At 39.0% G+C, this 24,531-nt stretch overlaps 1 protein-coding gene across 1 annotated transcript in view; it reads right to left on the bottom strand.

The window, feature by feature from the left end:
- Positions 1–5,057: 5,057 nt before the first annotated feature.
- Positions 5,058–24,531, bottom strand: part of Sec31 (COPII coat complex component secretory 31) — a 35,136-nt gene continuing 15,662 nt past the window's right edge. Inside the window, exons 20-29 of the mRNA XM_028306414.1 lie at positions 22,755–22,860; positions 21,534–21,632; positions 18,334–18,469; positions 16,955–17,351; positions 15,834–15,966; positions 13,452–13,792; positions 12,851–12,979; positions 9,961–10,032; positions 7,583–9,459; positions 5,058–7,183 (exon numbers count right to left, since the gene is read on the bottom strand). Of these exons, the coding sequence (XP_028162215.1) occupies positions 9,271–9,459; positions 9,961–10,032; positions 12,851–12,979; positions 13,452–13,792; positions 15,834–15,966; positions 16,955–17,351; positions 18,334–18,469; positions 21,534–21,632; positions 22,755–22,860 (1,602 nt within the window). The 3' untranslated portion in view covers positions 5,058–7,183; positions 7,583–9,270. The remainder of the gene's footprint in view (positions 7,184–7,582; positions 9,460–9,960; positions 10,033–12,850; positions 12,980–13,451; positions 13,793–15,833; positions 15,967–16,954; positions 17,352–18,333; positions 18,470–21,533; positions 21,633–22,754; positions 22,861–24,531) is intronic.

Below are 24,531 nucleotides of genomic sequence, written 5' to 3'. Positions count from 1 at the left end.
ATAACATTCGCGAGCGATATTAAAACGCATCCGTTCATTGTGCGCCATCACAATGCGCATCTGTGCCGTATTATTTTAATCCCCCGTATAGGATGCCTCGCGAGCCTTGCAGTCGGCTAATCCGAGCCGAGGAGGCGCGCGGTTCCGTTACACCACGAGAACGATCAAGAATTTTTTTGCATGTTTTCCTTTTACGGTAGCATTTTTTTAGTGTAATCATAATTTCAACATTTTTTTATATGCAACACGTTAAGACGATATAATATAATACCTAATTATAAATTCTCTTTTTTACAGGTACAACGACGACATTTTGGATCCAGGTAAGAAAGTCATTTTATGTGCATTGTAATCGCAATTCAATTGTAGTCTCGTGATTTTCTGGCTAGTAGGCAGTACGATACGTCACTGAATACGTGTTAAAATGGACTCGGGAGCCAAGTAGAGGGCGCGCCCGCGATATCCCGGCGCTTACTTGTATAGACACACGACGCAGCAGCTATGCACCGAGGATCCTGTTGCATCGAACTATGCTCTACTACACACAACTAGGTATTTCAATATCGACTCTATCTCTCATGTGAATATTCCAGGGAGAATGAGAGAGCGAGTGAGAGTATCGAAAACGAAGTAGGTTTACAATCCAATGCATGCAGATGAGAAATAATCATTTATAATTTGGTTGGTGGTTATTAATGTTTGCATAACAATTATTGCATTGCAGAACTGTTGTGTCGAAAAGCTTTTGCTTAATCTTATAGCCACGATTAGCCGAACGGTGAAGGGGTCGGACTGGCCGACTCGAGATCCGAGGAACGCGGGTTCAAATCCCACCGCCGCTTGACTATTGTGGTGAGCCCACTCGTAACACAAGCTTATTTAGCTTACCACGAGGGGCTAACGGGACTATTAGTAATTTGTGCAATACAAATTGCTAATAATCTTTAAAAAAAATCTCCATCAAAACTTGCATCCCTAAATATCTTTAAAAATTAATCAGTTTCTCCTGTAGAATATGTGCCAACACAAATGTCCAAGTTTGGCACAAGAGACTCTCATTTTAAAAGATACGAAAGTTTCAAAGAAAAATGACAAACTGCAGTCTGCGTCGCGAGTCAGCGATAAGAAACGACTAAACAGCGACAAAAGATCGAAACTCAATAAATCGGGAAATCGCGAGATCGCCGTCTGACCGACGCTGACTCGATGCGAACTTCATTGGGAACTCATTCGTATTTCGTTTTTCGACTCGACTTCCCTTGAACTGGGTACAGGTGGACTAGAAAAATCTTCTGAAAATCGGAAAAACATGGAAGCTTAGAGAATAAAATATTTAGTGTAATAAATACGACGAACATTCCTAAAAATCAAATTCTTTCCACCTGGATCTTAAAGGCAACCAATTCGATAGTTTTGTTTTATACTAGTATAGTCTATTAAACGATGGCTTAACCCACTTTATTAATATATACTAGGATTACTGAAAACTTTTCTATCTAACTTCCATTCAGAGCTTTATAAAAGCTTTAGGTTGCACATCAACAATAGTGAATTTCCCAACTACTTACGCTAACTAAGCTATACCACAGAATAATAATAAGTAGGTACTGCTATACCCATAAAATACATTCGTAAGCTGTACTTTTAATTTTCCACCATCAGTCCCCGTGACGTTGTTTAGCTGCAGTCGACCAAGCCTTATTTCCCAACAGTCGCAGGTCGCAGCCACCCATCTAACATGATGGATGAGTCGATTTTTCTCAGCCGACTGTACCATTGTCCAACTTCGAACAAAGGACGATTGAAATATGGCAAGTTTCGTATCGGCACGCAATTCATGCTCCTATTCGAATGTTGTTCATCTTGGAGCTGGAGTGGGCGAGATATGAGTGGATGAGATGTTAGATACGTACAAAAAGTTTAGGAAATAAGGTATTCTACAAGTAAGATTGTAAGAAACGGAAAGACAGATGGGACGAACTTGGTGTCTTAGCTGATTACGGAACCCTACCCATTTTGGTATGCTGAATCGCTTACTGTAATCGTAAAGATATGGTTATGATTTCGATCGTATTGCGCAAGGTAAATCTTATTGTGCAAGGCGATAATCATTTTTGGGAAAAGGCATTTTCTGGTGTTGCAAATATCAATGATCAGTTGCAATATCTTACCATCAGGTGCTGTCTCAATTTCTTACCAAGAGATGCAAAAAGGTATAGTATACGGAGCTAGAACCAGAATTGCAAGCCACTAGGAGATAGCAAAAGTTTAAGTAACATGGGGCACCTGTCGACTTCTGTAAACCCAGAAGTGTCGCCTACAAGTACGTGTGTTACCACAAAGTCTATCAAGCTGAGGAGTGGAGGAGCACCTTACTCAATTACCGAGCTGACCTGTTAGGGCTTGAGTTACCGCTGCAAAACATTTGCATCGCCGTAACAGCGCATTACGAGGGCTTAGCGATCGCGCCCGACACGGGAACGCACTCAAGTAATTATCGGCTGCATCATCGCGCCACGGGGTTTAGGGACGCGACGCGTTTGCATCGATAGGTTGATGTGAAACGATACAATCTGATACAACGCATTGCATACCTATACAGTGGTACGGCAGCAATTACAATAATAGTTTTCACATCTTAGACGAATACTTTTCTCGTCTTAGATGAGGTTTTGCTGCCACAATAAATAGTTTAAACGAGTAAATCCTACTTTCTCAGAGTTTTCACAAGAGATCATTTCCTATCCTATCTATTAACTTAATCGTACATACTACTTATCTCATATCTTATTAAAATTGTAGCACATTATTATTAATGAATTTTCGTAGCGCATTGTGCATGGAATCGTCTGTAGCACAAAATAAATATTTTGATGTTTTGTAGCACCAAATAGGTAAAAATACCGTAGCTTTTTCTTAAGCAAAAATAGAAATAATCTACCGCAGGTACGGCTACGGTCTAGGTAGGTATTTGAACACGTTTTGTTTACGACATACCCACGCATTCAAATTTAAATTTCCAATCGTAGTCTACCCCGCGCCATTGTGCCCGCACTACTGATTTATCTTTCCCACCCCACGTTCGTGGAATGGGCCCTGCACTGATGCACTGCATTGAGCTAAATAGTAAAAATCCAAAATGCACTGCGAACGATTGCGATCCGGCATTACGCGGCTTTTAGCGGACGGCGAGCCATCAACTCCAAGTGGGACGTAAATTACTTAGCGGCGCATTGTTTTACATTTTATGGGGGTAGGCGCTGTTTTAAACAAAACAGTTGATGTAACTTTAAATAGGAAACACTTATCATCTGTTATTTAGGTTAGAGACGTGAGTAAGTATAATAAAATTAATGAGTTGTTCACATAGAGATGTCCGACTGATGTCAGTGTTAACGATCTAATTACCGGATCTAGTTAATCCGGTAATCAGACTGTCTTAGACCAATGTGAAGCTCTTAGTAAGCAAATAATCTTTATTTCTTGCGACAGTACGCACCAGTTGGACGTCGAAATGCGACCTAACTTTGTATTCTTTTAAGTCGCATAGAGCAGTGTTTTTTCAACATCAACCTCTATAGGGGGTCGTGGGAGATCGTAAAAACACTACCTCAGTAAAAATAACAGTAAAATTTCAAAAGACAGATTTATCCAAATTACCTACGAAAAATTAATTCAAATGTGTAAATGTTATATGGATTAAAGTATTCAGTCTCTACAACATCTTTGAAACATTATAAAAAAGCGAACGGTCGGGGTGTCGCAATATTTTTTTTTTCATACTGGGGGCACGGGGGTCGTGTCATGAAAAAGGTTGAAAAACACTGGCATAGAGCTAGGCTGCCCAACTCCAGGTCCGCGGGCCACAGTGTGGTTTGATCTTAGTAATTGAGCTTGTCCTGAAATTAAATGAAATAGGAAATGTAAGTGGCCCGTCGTAAACGACTGAAATCCACCGTTTGGCCCGACTTCTTCTAAAGGTTGAGCAGCCTTGTCATAGACAGAGTATAGTTCTGTCGCATTGCGCCGCGTTATGCTTCAGGCACCAACAAAATATCCTTTGACGGGTCGCGCCTGCTAGAAAACTACGCTACAAAACAATAACTATAACTATAATCAACTCTATCCTACTCACTTTCTCAATAGATTTTGAAGTTATCTAGGCATTAAGTATTAGGTTTAAATATTTGTCTGGAAGTATGGTCCATATTTTTGTGTTTTATGTCATGAAATAAATGTAAATAAAACTATGTGTTGTGAAGGCATATTCAAATCCTGCGAATTATCTCCTATATCGATATCTCTGGAATTCATAAATGTTAAGGTGTGGTTAAAATAAACTCTTGAGTAAGATTTCTCACGTATATTACAAGTAAAATAAAACGTATTACAAATCAAACAGTCATGGCGAGAACAACCGAACAACGAACCAAAAACAAACCCCTGGCGGTATTCAAACGAACTATTTACCTTTTTAAGAATACCACGCAAAGATATTAAGTATTATAAAATTTACATCTTAACAATAAATAAAAGGACAAAATATTTTCTAAAAATATAATTTATTTAATATAATAATAATAATTCTATAACACATTGTTAATAATGTAATATATTAATTGTTTATTCAGCAAATATCAAATCAGTTAACAACACGAGACGCATCCAGTGATTTAAAATCAAAAACATTCATTGAAAAAATAACTCTGTTCTTTCGGAAGTAATTTGCTAAAATTATGAGGCATAGTTTGAATTATAATAATTAATAGGACTCCAATACAAAACTTAATTTATAAATTAATAATAGAACTAGCAGTTAGCACATTATTTAAAAAAAAAAAACATTTAAATGGATTTTTTATTTTTTAAATTACATAGCTAATGATGTTTTGTTGTTTATATTATTTGTTAAGGTGAGTACACACAAAATTCTTTAATTTGTGCTATGAGACATTGTCTTTACTTGATTCCACAGGCAACGGGAAGAATGAAAGAAGAGGGAAAGAAAGAAAAAGTACATAGTACTTATATTTTCTGTTTAAAACGAAAAAAATGTGGTATGACATTAACGTAACTTTTAAATTAGGTCAATAAATATACGATCAAATATGCACTCACCTTTACAATCGAAACTGGGAATTATTTATTGCAACATAATAACACTTGCATCTACTTTAGTTTCGATTCTTATGTCGTCTTTACCCAACAATAATAATAGCTTAGGTCACAAAATAATTTTAAAACATCCTTTAAACGAAAACTAAACTATACGCATGATTTACATACATGCAATATGCATAGATTACAGTTTCCTTCAGTGGCCTAGCTTTTTGTTATTATTGGTAAAATATATCGCAATTTATAATGATTAAATTTTATTAATATTACAATCAATAAAATCAATAAATATGATACTTCAAATAAATGCTTTTATTGTTTATCTAATTAGTTTAAAACAAACATTTCATTGATTAATTTCTAATACAAATCAAGGAACGTACGATGACACCTCAAGTGAAAATGGCATTAAGTAGTTGTTATAGGAGTAAATTTGCAACATGTATTTTTCTTTCATAATTTGAAAGTATGACATCACGTATAGCCTAATGTGCTGACGTCATAATGTCTTATGATTAAGATTTGATTCAACTTCATTTAAAGTGAGTCTACTGACTCAAACTCGACTACGACACAATTGTTGACTCAAATTCAAAACTGGTCCTTAATATTTTACAATATAAGGCAAATGGAAAATAATTTTGCTCTTAGCTGTACTATCTAAATTTACTTTTACCAAAACGTCTTAACTATTCTGCCTCTTTACTTACTAAATTATTTATTTATATTACTTTATACATGTTGATAATATCAGTACAAAAGTGAAAATGGGTATGTGTAAATTGTATAAAATTGGAAGTTTTCGAGAAGAAATAATCATTTGACTTTTTCAAAGAAACTCTAAAAAAATTCAATATCTAAATTCATCTAAACTACTTATTCATGCAGCTTTTTAGCTAACATATAACGTTGTATTCTTCATAGAGAAAGAAGTAACCTACTTTTTAACCTACCTTTAGTTTTAGACTAATACAATTACCTTTAGATCTACTACAGACAGATATTAGCTTATTTAATGTTTTAATGAATTATTTCTTCTCGACTACTCCATTCTAATTAGATAATGTAATTTAAGCTGTCAGATATAACCATTTTAATGCCATAATCTGACTATTGTTTTAATACTTTGTATGATGATTTAAGTGCACTGATTTTTTTAATGCATACCAAGGCAGGTATTTGACCACAATCGCACCTGATGTTAAGTAAGATGCAGTTTAGATTTTAATTATGTAGTACATTATAACGACTGAAACTCTAATCTACCAGTAAGTCAAGTATACTGCAGAAGCAGCGTTTACTGGATCTACAAATAAGCTCTGCAGCGCCATTTATAAATAAGTTTACATAAGTACCTATACATTGCAAGTACACAAGTAATTTAGTATAATTTATGCCTAAATATTACTATAACTGGATATTAATCAGTAGATGGCTAGTTTATAATACATATTCAATATAGATTAACAGCTTTGCCAGCCTACTATTATTACACTGTGAGCTGATTGCTACACTACCAATTACTTTGTATTAGTAGCTAGTTTTAGAATTAATTAGATAAGAAACACTTTAAGTAACCTGTCAGTAACTGAAATCAGCTACAAAATTCGCAAGCTACGGGAAGATTTGGAATCAGTCTCTGATTTTAGTCACCATATTGTAACTACTGATCATTCAGGTTACATCGTTTAACAGGTAGTAAGCTGGCAACGCCACAAACTATAATAACTCCATGGTAGTTAATTAAAGAGATGCTGTGCAACTTGCAGCAGTTTCTTATTGACAATGCCACAAGCTCTGCTAAATCATATAGCTATAGAATTAGTTACAGCTGTTGCCTGAGTAACTTGCAAGAGACCGTTATTGACAATGCAACGAACTGTGCTAACAAACAGAGATGTAACCTGAGAAACTTGCAGAAGACGCCCAGTCTATAACTCGCAGAGCTGTGGAATATATTACAGCTGTTTCCTGAGCAATTTGCAGGCGTCTCTTATTGACTATGTTTTACAGAGCCTCATCAGCCTCATACTCACAGAGCCATGGAAAAAGTTACAGCTGTTACCTGAGCAACTTGCAGGAGTCCCTCAAACTAGAACTCACTAAGCTGTGGTACAGTTGTAGCCTAAGCAACTTGCAAAAGTCCCTATAACTCACTAAGCTGTGGTACAGTTGTTGCCTAAGCAACTAGCAAAAGTCCCTTATTGACAATGCCACGAATTATGCTAACTCATGGAGCTGTTGAATAAGTTACAGCTGTTTCCTGAGCAACTTGCAGGAGTCCCTTATTGACTATGTTTTACAGAGCTTGAAACAAGTTACAATTACGGGCCCTAAAGCCTCTGTAACACAGCTCCTATAGCCGTTTTTCTTCAGCTGTAATCGCCAGCTATTGCAACTGCACCTGTAGATGCTGAGCCAGCTGTAGCAAGCCTTTAAGGGCTGGAAGGGTTACAGCTGTTACCTGAGCAACTTGCAGGAGTCCCTCAAACTATAACTCACTAAGCTATGGTACAGTTGTAGCCTAAGCAACTTGCAAAAGTCTCTATAACTCACTAAGCTGTGGTACAGTTGTTGCCTAAGCAACTTGCAAAAGTCCCTTATTGACAATGCCACGAATTATGCTAACTCATAGAGCTGTAGAATAAGTTACAGCTGTTTCCAGAGCAACTTGCAGGAGTCCCTTATTGACTATGTTTTACAGAGCTTGAAACAAGTTACAGTTACCGGACCTAAAGCCTCTGTAACACAGCTCCTATAGCCGTTTTTCTTCAGCTGTAATCGCTAGCTATTGCAACTGCACCTGTAGATGCTGAGCCAGCTGTAGCAAGCCTTTAAGGGCTGCAAGGGTTACAGCTGTTATCTGAGCAACTTGCAGGAGTCCCTCAAACTATAACTCACTAAGCTATGGTACAGTTATAGCCTAAGCAACTTGCAAAAGTCCCTATAACTCACTAAGCTGTGGTACAGTTGTAGCCTAAGCAACTTGCAAAAGTCCCTTATTGACAATGCCACGAATTATGCTAACTCATAGAGCTGTAGAATAAGTTACAGCTGTTTCCTGAACAACTTGCAGGAGTCCCTTATTGACAATGCCACGGACTATAAACTCTTAGAGCTGTCGAATAAGGTTACCTGAGCAACTTGCAGGAGTTGCTCAAAGTATATCTCACAGAGCTGTGGAATATATTACAGCTGATTCCTGAGCAACTTGCAGGAGTCACATATGATAATGATTATGTTTACTCTCAGAGCTGTCAAATAAGTTAGTTACCTGAGCAAATTGCAGGAGTCGCCCAAACTACGACTTACAAATCTGTGAAATAAGATACAGCTGTTTCCTGAGCAATTTTCAGGCGTCTCTTATTGATTGTTTACTCACAGTCATGGAAAAAGTTACAGCTGTTACCTGAGCAACTTGCAGGAGTTGTTCAAACTAGAACTCACTAAGCTGTGGTACAGTTGTAGCCTAAGCAACTTGCAAAAGTCCCTTATTGACAATGCCACGAATTATGCTAACTCATAGAGCTGTAGAATAAGTTACAGCTTTTCCTGAGTAACTTGCAGGAGTCACTCAAACTATAACTCACTAAGCTGTGGAACTGCTGTTGCCTCAGCTGCTTGAAAAAGTCCCTTATTGACAATGCCGCGAATTATAACTCATAGAGCTGTAGAATAAGTTACAGCTGTTTCCTGAGCAACTTGCAGGAGTCCCTCAAACTATAACTCACTAAGCTGTGGTACAGTTGTAGCCTAAGCAACTTGCAAAAGTCCCTTATTGACAATGCCACGAATTATGCTAACTCATAGAGCTGTTGAATAAGTTACAGCTGTTACCTGAGCAACTTGCAGGAGTCCCTCAAACTATAACTCACTAAGCTATGGTACAGTTGTAGCCTAAGCAACTTGCAAAAGTCCCTATAACTCACTAAGCTGTGGTACAGTTGTTGCCTAAGCAACTAGCAAAAGTCCCTTATTGACAATGCCACGAATTATGCTAACTCATAGAGCTGTAGAATAAGTTACAGCTTTTCCTGAGCAACTTGGAGGAGTCTCTTATTGACTATGTTTTACAGAGCTTGAAACAAGTTACAATTTCGGCCTCTGTGACACAGCTATTATAGCCGTTTTTTCTCCAGCTGTAGTCGCCAGCTATTGCAACTGCACCTGTAGATGCTGGGCCAGCTGTAGCAAGCCTTTGAGTGCTGGAAGGAAGCTGGCCACGGCCGCGAACTCAGCTCCCGCGGCGAGACTAGTGACTGCGTGAGCAGCGCCTTCTGTGTCGGCGCGCGCAGCGAGCGAAGCACACGTTTGGAGGGTAGATAACGCGTTTTCGGACAGCTGGAAGTTGTTTAGAATTAGTATTTGTTTAACTAAAATAGAAAGACACGGGTACAAGACAATTTCGACGTTTCGGCTGCTGGTCCCAAGCAGACTACAAACGTCAAGCCGTGAGTACAAAATGTAACTCATTAATAAACGTCGCCTTAAGACCCGTGTCTTTCTATTTTAGATGAATTGGAACGCGAAAGTTTAAAATCTTATACTATTTGTTTGTTTTATAACCTTTTGTTGTGTAAATATCAAAAATATAACATGATAATGGAGTTGCAATAAAGTAACCGTGAAGTCAAAAAATAAAACTTTTAGACTGAGTTACACTACCTATCTTTGACCGTAACTATGACGATAAACGGTGTTTTTGTATGGAGTTTGACAGATTTTGATGTTTGTCGAAGTTAACGTAAGATGGCGCAACCCAGCCTTACTATTAGACAATGTTAAAAATAATAGTGAAAACTTAGCGTTGTCTAGTACGGCGTTTTTATTAAAATAACTTACCCTGTGCTCACGCAGCATGTCGTACAATGTTTCTAGCCTCCTTTGCACGTCTTCTAACTTTCGTTTCATTTGCTGCAAGAAAAATAAAAATAATTATTTTCACATTCACGCACTACCTAACTTCAATGAAGGCGATCGCTTTAGCGGCCACCAGTTGGCGCTAGGTTTGTTTTTACTCGGACACTAAACGGATCGCTCCGAACTGGTACAATCGGTCAAATGAACTTGTTCGGTCTTCTAGTACTATTAGTTCATTTTAGTACACTGATTCTATTAGGTAGATCGAACGAAAAGTTTTTATTCCTATGTATTTATGGCCCAATATCTAAAAATACTCGCAACAGAGTTACAGAGCCGTACCCATCTCAATCGCGCTCACATGTCACTAATCTAAGAACTATTATAGTTCATTCAACTTATGATGGTGATTTAGACCGATAAAACGTTTCGTTTTATGATTCTAACTTTCTACGAATAAAAATATTTAGTTGTAAAAATCAATTACTTTTGTGTGTTTTCATCCTTCCAAAATATCAATCACTAATCTTTCTCAATTAACCTAAACAAGAATTTCTAATTATTTATTAGTTTATTATTTAGAAAAAAATGTGAAAAAATGTTAAATGAATTGCTTCTGCGTTAGTCGGAACTTTTGCTCATAGGGATGGGACATAAACAATCGCAATAAATCAGTAATCGGCATGGTGGTCATCTTAAAATCAAATCACGATTATTATCTCAGGCAGGTCAAAGCTAAGTCAGTACGTGTGCGTTTGCTTTTGATGACGGTTTTGTTTTATGCGATTTCTCCACGTATTGTTTGTTATTGTTATTTTGATGTTTTATTGAATAAAATGCATATATTTAATTCTTTGTGATTTATTTTGTACCACTAAGAATATTCACGTTTATTCCATTTCCAGATAGTTCAAATTCATAGATATAATTTTGATCAAGATTAAAAATCAAACAAATAAAAGGCGATTAGATTTCTATAGAAAATATTCTCGATTCTAAAAAATATCGATTAGGTTTATGAGGAGCGCCTCACTAAATAGAACTGTCATAATCACCATCTTACGCTGAATGGACTATAGTTCATTTTAGTACATCGATTTTTTAATTTTAATCAGATCGGACGAAAAACGTCTTTATTACTATCATCTTATAGTACAATGTCGCAAAATACTCGCAACACACTCACAGAGCCGAATCCATCTCGCTCGCGCGCGCTTGTCACCAATTTCACGTCTCGTTCACACCTATTCATTCGTGATCGGCTGTACTAAAGTGAAATAAAAGACCGATTTGAACGACCAAAAAGGAATAGTTCGTTTTCGTTCACTTAAGGGAATAGCTTCCAATTAATATACAGTGTGAGTCACGTTAAAGTGTACATATGAAAATAGATGAAACTAGACCTATTTTTATCGACAAAAAAGAGGTCAAAAAATTTTTGAGATTTTTTTTTAATTTTTTATAGAATTTTTTTTCTTCCAATTACTTATTGTAAAGAAAACGTAATAACTTTTAAACTAAGCGGTATATCCTGATAAAATAAAAACAGTAATAATGCTAAATAACAGGCGATACTAAAAAAATACATAAAATACACAAAAAATGCCAACAAATAATAAAAAATGATACTTTTTGAAAAAAATCTGCTTAAAAATTCGTGTTTTTTTGGTTATTTGATAAATTTCTCCAAAAAATGCCCCTATAACCGGTAGTTTTTATTACTTTGTATTATTCTCTATCGTATTACCTTCGTAAAACGAAAAATCGCATGTCTCTATCCCTATCACAACGTTTGCAATGATCGTTTGAACTAAGCCTCTCCGGGCGCGCCATTCAACGCTTCGTTAACAACAAAACTGAAAATGGCTCTAGATTTGTAATTTTGATAAAGACAAGTTAGATTTCAAATAAAAACAAAAGATTTCGAAGTAAAATAAGCATTTTAGTTAAAATTAAAATTGTCTCTACCTGTAGCGGAGAATAATGTTGTGGCAGGCCTTTGTTCAAACGATCATAGCAAATGTTGTGATAGGGATAGAGACATGCGATTTTTGGTTTTACAAAGATAATACGATAGAAAATAATACAAAGTAATAAAAACCACCGGTAATAGGGGCATTTTTTGGAGAAATTTATAAAATAACCAAAAAAACACGAATTTTTAAGCAGATTTTTTTCAAAAAGTATCATTTTTTATTATTTGTTGACATTTTTTGTGTATTTTATGTATTTTTTTTGTATCGCCTGTTATTTAGCATTATTACTGTTTTTATTTTATCAGGATATACCGCTTAGTTTAAAAGTTATTACGTTTTCTTTACAATAAGTAATTTGAAGAAAAAAAATTCTATAAAAAATTAAAAAAAAATCTCAAAAAATTTTTGACCTCTTTTTTGTCGATAAAAATAGGTCTAGTTTCATCTATTTTCATATGTACACTTTAACGTGACTCACACTGTATAGTACATGTACTACACAAGCCTAGTTGGCGCCACTGTAGAGTAGCATCTGTCACTTAGTAGCTAAGACGGTGACACGAACTGGTGAGCACTGAAGCGGTAGGAGGACTATCACTTTTGCACTCACTAAGATGGCACCACTGTAAAGCCCGGTCGCCGAGCACGTAGAATTTCGTCCAAAGACCCCAAACTACCCATCCTTATGCTTGCACACTCACTGCGGCCGCCCGTCGCATTGTCGCGACAGCAATATAATTACGCGCGAGCGATAAGGATGAGTAGCTTGGGGTCATTGGCCGAAATTCCACGTGCTCGGCGACCGGACTATAGAGTAAAGTCAATGGTGCCAAGTGGTAAGTACAGAAACGATAGGATGTCAACGTGTCTTACGTGTTAACCAGACAGTTACTTACCGGGTTGTTAGCCCTGTTGTAGCACTCGTTACGCAGCGCGTCGAACACGCCCACCATGGCAGCGTATTGTTCGGGAATGGGCGCTTTCACAGGGGCTGGTGGGGGCACCGCCGGTTGCGCTGGGCTCTCCTATAAAACATTACATTTTTAAGTTAGAATCATCATCATTATAGCTTATGTTCATCGAGAAAGCAGTTTGCTGAGCCTTCAATGAACGCTTCAAATCACGGTCTCTCACTTTTTTATTTGGCCGCTGCGAGCGGTCCTTTTTTTAAGCTATCGGTCCGTAGAGCTGGTGGGTATGGTAAGCTGCGCTTGTTTTTGAGACGTGATCTCCATTCAATAACCCCACCTTTCATTGGTTTTCTAACAGATATGTCCGATATTTTTTCTAATAAAATCTTTTGTTACACACACAAGCGCCGTTAAAGTTAAACCAATCGCCGCGTTTTATTTCAAGATCTTAGTCTATCGTATGGGTTGTAACATTTGACATCACAACCCTTTTTTGTTTCAGACAGTATAAGACGTGATATTCAAATTCAAAATTCCTACACTACTATGTGCTTATCAAAATAATAACACACATATGACCACTTACCCGCCCTCCTTGGAATGCAGGATTCATTTGATCTTGATACTGCATAGTTGCCTGTTGCCCCGGGTACGGTTGACCTGCGTATTGCTGTCCCGGGTACGGCTGCACAGGTTGCTGTCCCGGGTACATCTGGTTCTGCTGCTGACCCGGGTACACCTGGCTCTGCTGTTGACCTGGGTATGCCTGACCCGGATATTGTTGTTGACCCGGGTATTGGTTGTTCGGCGCTAGCGGTATGTGCTGTGGCGGTTCGACTCCAAACAGAGGATGGGTGATCGGGGCTTGCGCTTGAACCTCTTGCTTCGGCTGATAGGAAAAAAGAGGGCTTGTTTTATTAATTTGACCTAGAAATGATAACGTTCGGTGGCAGAAAGTCAAAAAATATTTCACATAAGACATTATATACACTTTTTTTCCATATGTGACTTATTTTTGATGGTATAGTGCGATTGCGGCAAGCAATATGAAGGCAACATGGTTTTTCACTGCGATAGATGTAGCTAACTAAGAATTATCTGCAAGAATTTTGTTATTGAAATGTATAATGTATTTTAGTATTTCTCACATACATTTTATAACACGGCAAATACAAACGAAAACAAAGGAAGGCTAAAAGATATAAACCACGCCTAAAAGATGAAGGGTTAAATTACAGGCCAATAAAGTTCTTGTATTTTTGGTGAATGGCATTAGATTAAAGGGTCACACTAAAACAACTCCATTGACTCGCGTATAAAACGAACAAAGTCCATTGCTACTTTCATTCAGTCACATACCTACTCATATTTACACTAGATCTCTGTCCATAATATACATAAAACATACACATAATCTGGTGTTTTAAACAGAAATCTGACGTAAAATCAGGCCTATACGATTTAGAAGCTCCAAAATAACCCTGATTATAATGCCTGAGGGGTTACTCCATTCCATAAGGATGTTCATTTATTTTTCGGATCTGTCACTGTCACTCATTTTGCCTACACAAAGGGACACTATGCGCAAAAAGACAATGCCGGAAATTGGCGTCTTTTTTTTTCGCGCGGCCATCGACCAAACTTTGTTTTTTGATTACAAAATAGTGTAATAAATCAAACTTACTATGACATGTATACCTCTAAACTCAGTCTGAACTGAGTTACGAGCATTAGAAGTTTGATGATTTTCATACTAGATTTGCTTTTTGCGCGCAAGGTTTTGTAAGAAATTGCAACAAACGAGTNTTGCGCGCAAGGTTTTGTAAGAAATTGCAACAAACGAGTGAGATTGTATGTGTAAACAAACAATACCATCCATTAAATGCTCCAGACATCAGTATGGAGCAGAATCAGCGCAATAAAAAATATCGCAATATTTTGTTGCAATTTCTTCTAATGCTCGTAACTCAGTTCAGACTGAGTTTAGAGGTATACATGCCATAGTAAGTTTGGTTTATTACACTATTTTGTTATCAAAAAACAAAGTTTGATCGATGGCCGCGCGAAAAAAAAAAGACGCCACTTTCCATACAAAATCTGGCATTGCCATTTGTCGAATCAGGGAGTGTAGTGTGAGTTTACGTCAAACGCATTCGATATCGACTGCGTAATAAGTGACATTAAATGTATGACGGATTGTATGTACAGCGCCCCTAGCGGAAACTTTCAAGAACTAAAATCTTCATATATTTTTTAACGCGCTCGCTAGTGACTACGTTGGATGTGAAGTCACATTAATCCCTCAGATAGTGTAAACACGCAGTTCAGTTCGTTTCGCCATACGTCGCCCCTACTTCGACTTCAATTTCGCGCATAGTGTAACTGCGCCATAAGGGGGCGTCCATAAATTACGTGAGACTTTTAGGGGGGGGAGGGGGTCCAGAAAAACCTCACTTAATCTCACGTGGGGGAGAGGGGGGATGTCGAGAAATATCACGTAATTTTTTTCCACAACAAACAGAGTAAATCCTCCGTCTGCCTTTGTGAACACAGGCACAGTTTTTAGATCCGCAGTTTACTACCAATGCGTAAATATTAACAAAATGTAAACTAATAGTTAAAAATTGTACTAAAAGTTATTTTTTTACGCAGGTCGAGTTTTTTATATAAAATCTAATATTTTCGAAGCATGTATTATCTCATTTACATTGCAAATAGGCATTTTGGAAAATCTCACGTGAGATTAGGGGGTGGGGGAGGCGGTCTGAAAAATCTCATGAAATCTCACCAAGGGGGGTGGGGGGGTTAAAAATTAGCCAAAATTGTCTCACGTAATTAATCGACGCCCCCTAACGAGAGATGAATACATTCAAAAACTGCTGTTGATTTGAACAAAATTCTAAACCCAATGGACTTTGTTCCCATGCGTCTACCTCGCCGATATGCCGCCTATGCTCGATAATATTACTCCACTGGCGCGTGCCCGCGTGCAGCGCCGACATGTCGCCGCTTGGCTGGCCGACACAAGAGCAACTATACATCACATCATCATCGCAGTGGCGCGGCAGCACCGACCTTTGCGAGTAAAACCGATATACCCACTTGGGAACGGAAAATAATGCTGGTTAAAACTATTTACTTGCGATTTTTGATAGACAATATTTGAATATATAAGATTTTAAACTTTCGCGTTCTATTTCAATAAAATAGTAAGACACGGGTATTAACGCGACGTTTATTTACAGCAGCATAGCAGCCGAAACGTCAAGCCGTGAGTACATAATGTAACTCAATAATAAAGACCCGTGTATTACTATTTTAATATTTGAATATAGCCTTTGAAATAATTAATTTTCTAGGTGTCGGATTTAAATGTTTCAATATTATATTTGTGATGTTGATGTTTTCTCTTTATAAACTAAATACAAATGAAATAATTTTATTTGCAGAACACATGTCATGGTAGATAATACAGTTATTCAGTATCTGAGTGAGTTAATTCATTTCTAATTAAAAACTCATTTTATTTTTGCAAATAGGCTTTAAAAAAGCACTTTTACAAGTCCCAGTACTCATTAACCCTACCACTGCTTCAGGACAATAAATGAGCCAGTGCTGAGAAGAAGCAGCGCAAGAAACTCAGTCACTATATTTTCTGTCAGTAGTTAGATTTAATCTCTACTCCACGAGTTTTTGGCTTCCAATCAGTACAATACTTAGGCTGAGTTGCACCACCTAAGTATAACGGTAACTATGACGATAAACGATGCGTTTTGTATGGAATTTGACAGATTTTTGACGTTTGTCAAAGTTAAAGTAAGATGGTGCAACTCAGCCTTAAAGGCTTATCAGTTGTTAGCCTAGGCGCAGACCATCAATTTTTCGTCGGCCGATAGTTTAGTCGGGCAGTTGATCAGTATGGGCATGAATGGACATGGCACATTACACCGATTTGATTTGGTCGATTCTTCATACAAATTAAAATCGGGCCCAACTATCGGCCAACTAAAAATCGGTGGTCTGCGCCTAGTCTTAGTGTTCGAAATTTGATTCAACGAAAGTAAATAAATAGAAACATTGATAACTAACCTTAGGTTTAGAAGTGAGCATAGGTGGGTCGTTCCACCCTGGTGCAGCGGGTTTGACCGGCACTGCGGACTCTTGGTAATACCCGTTCTGATTACCCTGGTTCACAGGGTTTATACCGGGATTCATAGGGTTAAGTGGAGCAGGATTCATAGGGTTAAGTGGAGCGGGATTCATAGGGTTAAGTGGAGCGGGATTCATAGGGTTAAGTGGGGCAGGATTCATTGGGTTAAGTGGCGCGGTATTTAGTGGGTTGAGGGGAGCTGGGTTCATGGGATTTAGTGGGGCGGTATTGACGGGGTTCAAAGATGGAGGGTTGATAGGGTTCAGGGGCGGTGGGTTGATGGAGTTGACGGGATTGGTGACCGACGCGTAACCAGGGTTGGGAACGCTGGCAGAACTGCGAATGAAAAACTGTGTTAATATGTGTGTTAGCTGAGCGTGACGTCACATGACACGCACCCATACCACAGAATAATAATAAGTACTACGTACAGAAGTTTTACTTCGCGAAGGTATTTAAAAAATGGATGCTCAATGTCATTAACAATATGGTGTAATTTAGCCTGTCTCAAGAGTCAAGCACCATTTTGTTGACAAACGTCAGTGATCGGCACTGCGCCGAAGCTATAGGGCTGACTTCGGTAAAATGATGTGACGTGAGGTGCCAAACTGCGGAAAATGGCGGAGGAAATAGTACATGATTTAGCATGAATTATCCTGAATGATATTAACTACTTATCTACCTGTCAGTGTCTTGAGGCAACTTAAAAAAGTACATTCTGTGTTTTTATTATTATTTAGGCAGTTAAATACTGCACAGTATTTAGTACACCATTTTCTTCCATCATACACAAGAATACGCGTGCGTGAGTCAATGTTCGCTCATATGTGAGGCCTTGTCGAATAGTATCCTGTAGGTGGGCCATCGTGCGTGTTTTGTTTTCGATATAAACTCGCGGAGATGAACAGGCCTGCCCATACTAACTACAGTGTTCAGTGACGTCACGAGACTGTAAATATCTGTATCTTAGGTATTCCTAGAGATGTAAAAGAAAGAAAATCTAGTTAATATCAGTATTAAAAACATTTTTAATCTCAATTCTCAAGATTTATATTCTAACTAGCTTTCCGCCCGCGGCTTCGCCCGCGTGTAATTTTGTCTGTCACAGAAAAACTTTATCGCGGCGGCCCTGTTTCAAAAACCGGGATAAAAACTATCCTATGTCCTTTCCCGGTACTCAAACTACATTTATGCCAAATTTCATCAAAATCAGACAGACAGACAGAGTTACTTTCGCATTTATAATATTAGTATAGATAGTATAGATTAATTTCATTTCCAACTCACAATACCTGTACTAATACTTTCGCAACCTCACCTGTACTGGTCCGGCAGGGGACTGTTATACCCGTAGGTCTGCGCGGCGGCCGGGTTGTTGAAGCTGTACTGGTTGTACAGCGGCGCCGACTGTACGGACGGGTCCACTTTGTACTTCGAGCGGGACGTTAGACCACCTGCGGAATTTTAGGGTTACATTCAATTGGGTATTTGACACCATTCACCAACTTTTTTATAAACACACTTGTTGACTGTTTGTTTTATGTATGTATGTGTATTCATGTGGCAGCAAAATAAACGTTATTCTATTCTAGTCTTAAAAAATCAATTTTAAATCAATTGTAAATTAAGTATCCCACCAAAAACATTCTGTAAAAAACTAGCCAAGTCTCGATGGAGCTGCTTGTTTATCTCTAAAAAGTAATGAAATCTAGACAAAGTCGTGCCTAGTCTATGGTTCCTTACTGCGATTTCTTTATTATTATAGTTAATGTTGTGTGACTTGGCCGTTGAAGGGTACAAAACGAGGTGCTCTATGATACCATTGCACCAATCTGTCGCCAGAACCGCTACCCATTGACGATGGAAAATTGCCACTTGGAAAACGTTGATTCAACAATAACCAGTCAATTATAGGTTTAATAAAGCTGCGTATTTCAATAATACTTATGTATGATTATCTTAATAAAGATTGTTCAACGGCCAAGTCACACAACAATAACTATAATAATAAAGAAATCGCAGTAAGGAACCATAGACTAGGCACGACTTTGTCTAGATTTCATTACTTTTTAGAGATAAACAAGCAGCTCCATCGAGACTTGGCTAGTTTTTTACAGAATGTTTTTGGTGGGATTTCACTTCTTTTTGTAGAAAGTGGCAAAATTATTTAACGTCGTCGTTTTATCGACATTTTTTTACGATATTAAACACAAATAAACTCAACGACCTTTAAAATGGATAACGAATCAGAATTGTTTAAATAAAAGAACCTTAGCGAACCTTACAATATAATAAACGAAATCAACGAAATGCAAATTACACAACATTCAACTTAATCGACGGGGGACTCTAGAAAGGAAAAAATCTAGACACCGCTTGCTAATGCTAGCGCCATCTAGCGGTGAGCGATACAGGCGAACACCACGGTGCCGGAGTAGTATTGATTATGAATGTGGTGTTACTCCAGATCTTCGATTTTCCTAGTTTTTATAGTTTTCCCTTTATGTGGCCATTAAACCCTAACTCTGTACCAAATTTCAGCTCTCTGAGTTTATGGGAAGTACTAGTTCTATTTTGATGATCATCAGTGAGTGAGTGAGTGTCGTAAATGCGAAACTTTGCTTTCGCTTAACTTCGGAACTAAATGACCTACAGACTTGAAATTTTGGATTTTAAGTATGTGATTATAGCTTACTAGATGACGAAAATTTCTGCGTTCTGGTCTTATCCAGAGGTTCTCAAATAGGGGCCTGAAAATGCGGCGAAATGGTTCCAGTAAAGGATGGTACGGCAGTGTTTGCTTCGCGCTCGACTTGGCGGGGGCACTGCCGTGCCCCCAGATTTTGGTTGCTTTGTAATTGAAAAAAGTTAGTAAAATGAGTTGGCCAAAGTGACGTCATGGACTTGTATTGTCCTATAAACTCTATGGGAGTCTTGTTTGACAGTTTTATAAAGTACACACGGCCACACTGTTAGCTATCCATTTCCGATTTTGCTCTCGCTCTCATCAAATGGTGATTCTTTGCGATAGAACGAGATGACATGACCGGCAATGGGTAGTTAACACTGTTGCCAATAGTACGTGAATGAGGATCATTTCGATTTTTAGCTGTGAATGCAGATTTATAGGTCTAAGAAATCCTTAATATACAGTCCAAAAATTTTTGTTCTACGACAAAAATTGACGAAGTTATGGCCAAATTACTAAAAAAGTTCACTGACCGTCCGGCGCGGGACCGATGACGTCATTATATCCGATCCGAACGCTGCCGGCGTACTGCGTGGATAGAAAATATTTTTTTCTAGCCAAACTATCAGTTTTAGAGAAAAACTTGTAATGACATTTATTCATCAGAATAAAGTAAGCTATCGATAGGTAATTTTTTTAAATAGAAATTGTGAAAAATATCGCAAAAAATCCATACGCTCATACGATTCAATGGAACGCGGAGACGCGATTAGGGTCTCCGCGGTGGTATATTTGGCGATTTATTCAAATAAAGTGTTCATAAGTGTTGTTGGAGTCATATCTTCGTCCAAGTAAAATATAAAAATGAATAAATATTAATTTATTTACTTCTAACAATAAGTATAGCTGAGGCAGATACACTCTGCCTAGGCTACAAGACATTGCTATGAAGATCATTTCGATGTAGGTACACGCAATACCTACCTGTTATTTAGTTTTTCTGAGTTAAACCTACGTACCTACCTATCTATTCGCCGTTCCCATGGGCGGGCCAGCTGCTCCCTCCTGGAAATCTATTTAATCTTAGCCTAGAAGCTGGGTATGACTTCCCCGCCCCTCTCCTCTCCCCAGGTCATAAACTGAGCATGACTTCCCCCTCGGCCAGAAGTCGGGTAAGATTTAAGCTTGCCCCTCCCCCCAGGCCATAAGCATAAGCTGGGTTTGACTCCCCCTAGGCCAGAAGCTGGGTATGACTTACCCCCCCCTAGGCCAGAACCAGAAACTGGGTAAGGCTAGCCCCTCCCCCATTTTTATTTTTAAAAATTACTGGTCGATAGGTTACTTTATTTTGATGAATAAATGTTATTAAAAGTTTTTTTCTAAAACTGATAGTTTAGCTGGAAAAAAATATTTTCCATCCCAATAGTACGCCGGCTGCGCTCGATTCGGATATAATGACGTCACGCGGCCCTGCGTACGTTGACTTTTAGCGGCAAAAACGGCCTATGTTTATTACTTAATATCTTCGTAAGTAATGGTCCGATTTGGATAATTCAAAACGATATATCATTCTTATGTCTTAAAGATTAACGTAGATACTAGTTTTATTGAATTTTCTACAACAGTACTGATTCTCATTGATTGGTGGTGTCATCCCATTGTGGGTTTCTTTGTGAGGCTACATTTATAAGTGTTTTACTTACCTGTGGTAAAATCTAAAATCGCTGTAATTTCATTGAAGCATTTGTTTAATCCTTACGCCTTAACATCAGTGGCAACATTATTGCTAAAATATTTTCAACCTTATCACCAAGTCATAAAGCACGTACCTGATTGAGGCCCGACGCTGCCGGGACGCGGGGGCTGCGGTGGGAAGGGGGCGGCGGGCGCGGGCGGTTCGTTCCACGGTTGCTGGTATACGTGAGGCGCTGCGGAGAGATACAACATTTCAAAGGATGTGACACAGATATAGTCTGGTCTGTGAGCACGTAGAATTTTGTCCTATGACCCCAAGCTACCCATCCTTATCGCTCGCGCGTAAATATGTTGCTGTCGCGCTCGCACACTCACTGCTGGCGCCCGTTGCATAGTCGCGACAGCAATATAATTACGCGCGAGCGATAAGGATGGGTAGCTTGGGGTCATTGGACAAAATTCTACGTGCTCACAGACCGGGCTTTAGCAGAAACTAAAGGGAGATGTGACAAAGGGGCGGGGCCGCAGCAAATTGCCTAAAAACAAAACACATTTCTCGTGAAATCAACGATCACAGCAGCGACGTCATAATGTAAACAGTTTACATTGCTTGCGTAGTACTAAAGATTATTCGAACGTTGAGTACTGATACCGCAGTGAATAATGCGCACATATTTTGATTTCTTTGTGTGTTAATTTCTAATGCGACACTGAGTGTCGAACTCAGCGCATTAGTTGGCATCTCTCTACATCTCTATGGATGTGTCTGTTGGTGATTCGTTCGTTCGTTTCAGCCGAATGACGTCCACTGCTGGACAAAGGCCTCCCCCAAGGATTTCCACAAAGACCGGTCCTGCGCCGCTTGCATCCAGGTACCTCCCGCGACCTTCACCAGTAGGCCTAAGATGCGCGCCGTGATAGGCGGTTATCACGCCATTTTATCGATTGTGCCCATACAAATTGACGTCGATAAAAGTTATCACGGCGCGCATCTTAGGCCTATCGTCGGTCCACCTAGTGGGAGGCCTGCCCACGCTACGTCTTCCGGCTCATGGTCGCCACTCGAGAACTATTCTGCCCCAGTGGCCATCAGTTCTGTGAGCTATTGTTGGTGATTATTTACTCTTAAATGTTGTTATGACAAACAAAAACTCTTTTTGTTATCAAAGAAGATTGCCAAGACAATAGAGATTTTATTTTTCAATTTGCGAAGTGATATCGAATCTCGAGGCCACCTAGAATTAACTTGTCAGGTGTACCAATTTTCTTTCCTTTTGACATAAGCTCATTATTTCACTAACTTATTTATCTAGAGATGTTGAAGCTTTTTAAAGTTTATAATGCGTTTTACTCACCACTCACTCCACCGTATGAGTTATTGTCGCTGTGTGCGGTCAAGTGACCTCGCTTCTGTGAGTGCGAGCTCACGGTACGGTTGCGTGTGTACTGGCCTGGTAGCTGCTGCGACACAAAGACAAACATGACGTTAATGTATAGTGTAAAAAGCAGAGTAGGACATTTTATAAGAATAGCTAACAACTCAATGTCCAATTATGTTTCCTAGATTCTAAAGTCCTCGATTTGTTTTAGACCCGAGGGTTAAACATGGTCCTTCGAGCCGGATAAGTGTTGTTCAGACTATTCTGAAAGTCGTCTCAACAAGAACGTAGTTTCTGGAGGATCAGGATTGGGGATCCTGTGGTCCTCGGTCCAGAAAGCAGAATAGTTTTCTATGGTAGGAGTTGCAGCGGAAGTTCAAATTTGGTTGATACGATTTATCGCAAAGTAAAGACGCTATTAGCCTGCCGGACTTGTGGTATCCTTTCTCCTCTTGCATCTCCGTCAGCAGGGGTACGCCGTGACAACAGAGGGCCCCCATTGAAAATCAGTTTTAAGACAAGCCCTGGCGATCTTGATGTACGCTGAGCGAGCCTTTTTGTCAGAGGGGCACAACTAGTTAACTGTCCACTTGTATATTTCTCTTTGTTTGTATCTGTCTTGCCTGCTAGTATACCTTTTTTTCAAATAAAAAGTTTTCTATTCTACTCCATTAGGATCGGGACTCGGTTGGAGGAGCAGTATTACCTGCTGCGAGTGCTTTATTTTGTCAACTTTATCCTCCACCACAGAATAATAATAAGTACTACGTACAGAAGTTTTACTTCGTGAAGGTATTTAAAAAAATGTATGCTCAATGTCATTAACAATATGGTGTAATTTAGCCTGTCTCAAGAGTCAAGCACCATTTTGTTGACAAACGTCAGTGATCGGCACTGCGCCGAAGCTATAGGGCTGCCTTCGGTAAAATGATGTGACGTGAGGTGCCAAACTGCGGAAAATGGCGGAGGAAATACATGATTTAGCATGAATTATCATGAATAAACCACAGAATAATAATAAGTACTACGTACAGAAGTTTTACTTCGTGAAGGTATTTAAAAAAATGTATGCTCAATGTCATTAACAATATGGTGTAATTTAGCCTGTCTCAAGAGTCAAGCACCATTTTGTTGACAAACGTCAGTGATCGGCACTGCGCCGAAGCTATAGGGCTGCCTTCGGTAAAATGATGTGACGTGAGGTGCCAAACTGCGGAAAATGGCGGAGGAAATACATGATTTAGCATGAATTATCATGAATAATATTAACTACTTATTTACCTCTCAGTGTCTTGAGGCAACTTAAAAAAGTACATTCAGTGTTTTTATTATTATTTAGGCAGTTAAATACTGCACAGTATTTAGTACACCATTTTCTTTATTTTTTTCCATCATACACAAGAATACGCGTGCGTGAGTCAATGTTCGCTCGTATGTGAGGCCTTGTCGAATAGTATCCTGTAGGTGGGCTATCGTGCGTGTTTTGTTTTCGATGTAAACTCGCGGAGATGAACAGGCCTGCCTTCACTAACACTGCAGCTCGCGGGCCGCGGGAGCCCGCGTCGCTGGACTCACCTGGGCGGCGGGCCGCGGGAGCCCGCGTCGCTGGACTCACCTGGGCGGCGGGCCGCGGGAGCCCGCGTCGCTGGACTCACCTGGGCGGCGGACCGCGGGAGCCCGCGTCGCTGGACTCACCTGGGCGGCGGGCCGCGGGAGCCCGCGTCGCTGGACTCACCTGGGCGGCGGGCCGCGG

Source organism: Ostrinia furnacalis, unplaced genomic scaffold, assembly GCF_004193835.3.
Source record: "Ostrinia furnacalis isolate ACB-3 unplaced genomic scaffold, ASM419383v2 OfSCF1928, whole genome shotgun sequence".
NCBI classification, from domain to species: domain Eukaryota; kingdom Metazoa; phylum Arthropoda; class Insecta; order Lepidoptera; family Crambidae; genus Ostrinia; species Ostrinia furnacalis.
The sequence above is the reverse complement of the archived record's forward strand: the minus strand, read 5'-3'. Positions and strand labels throughout refer to the sequence as shown.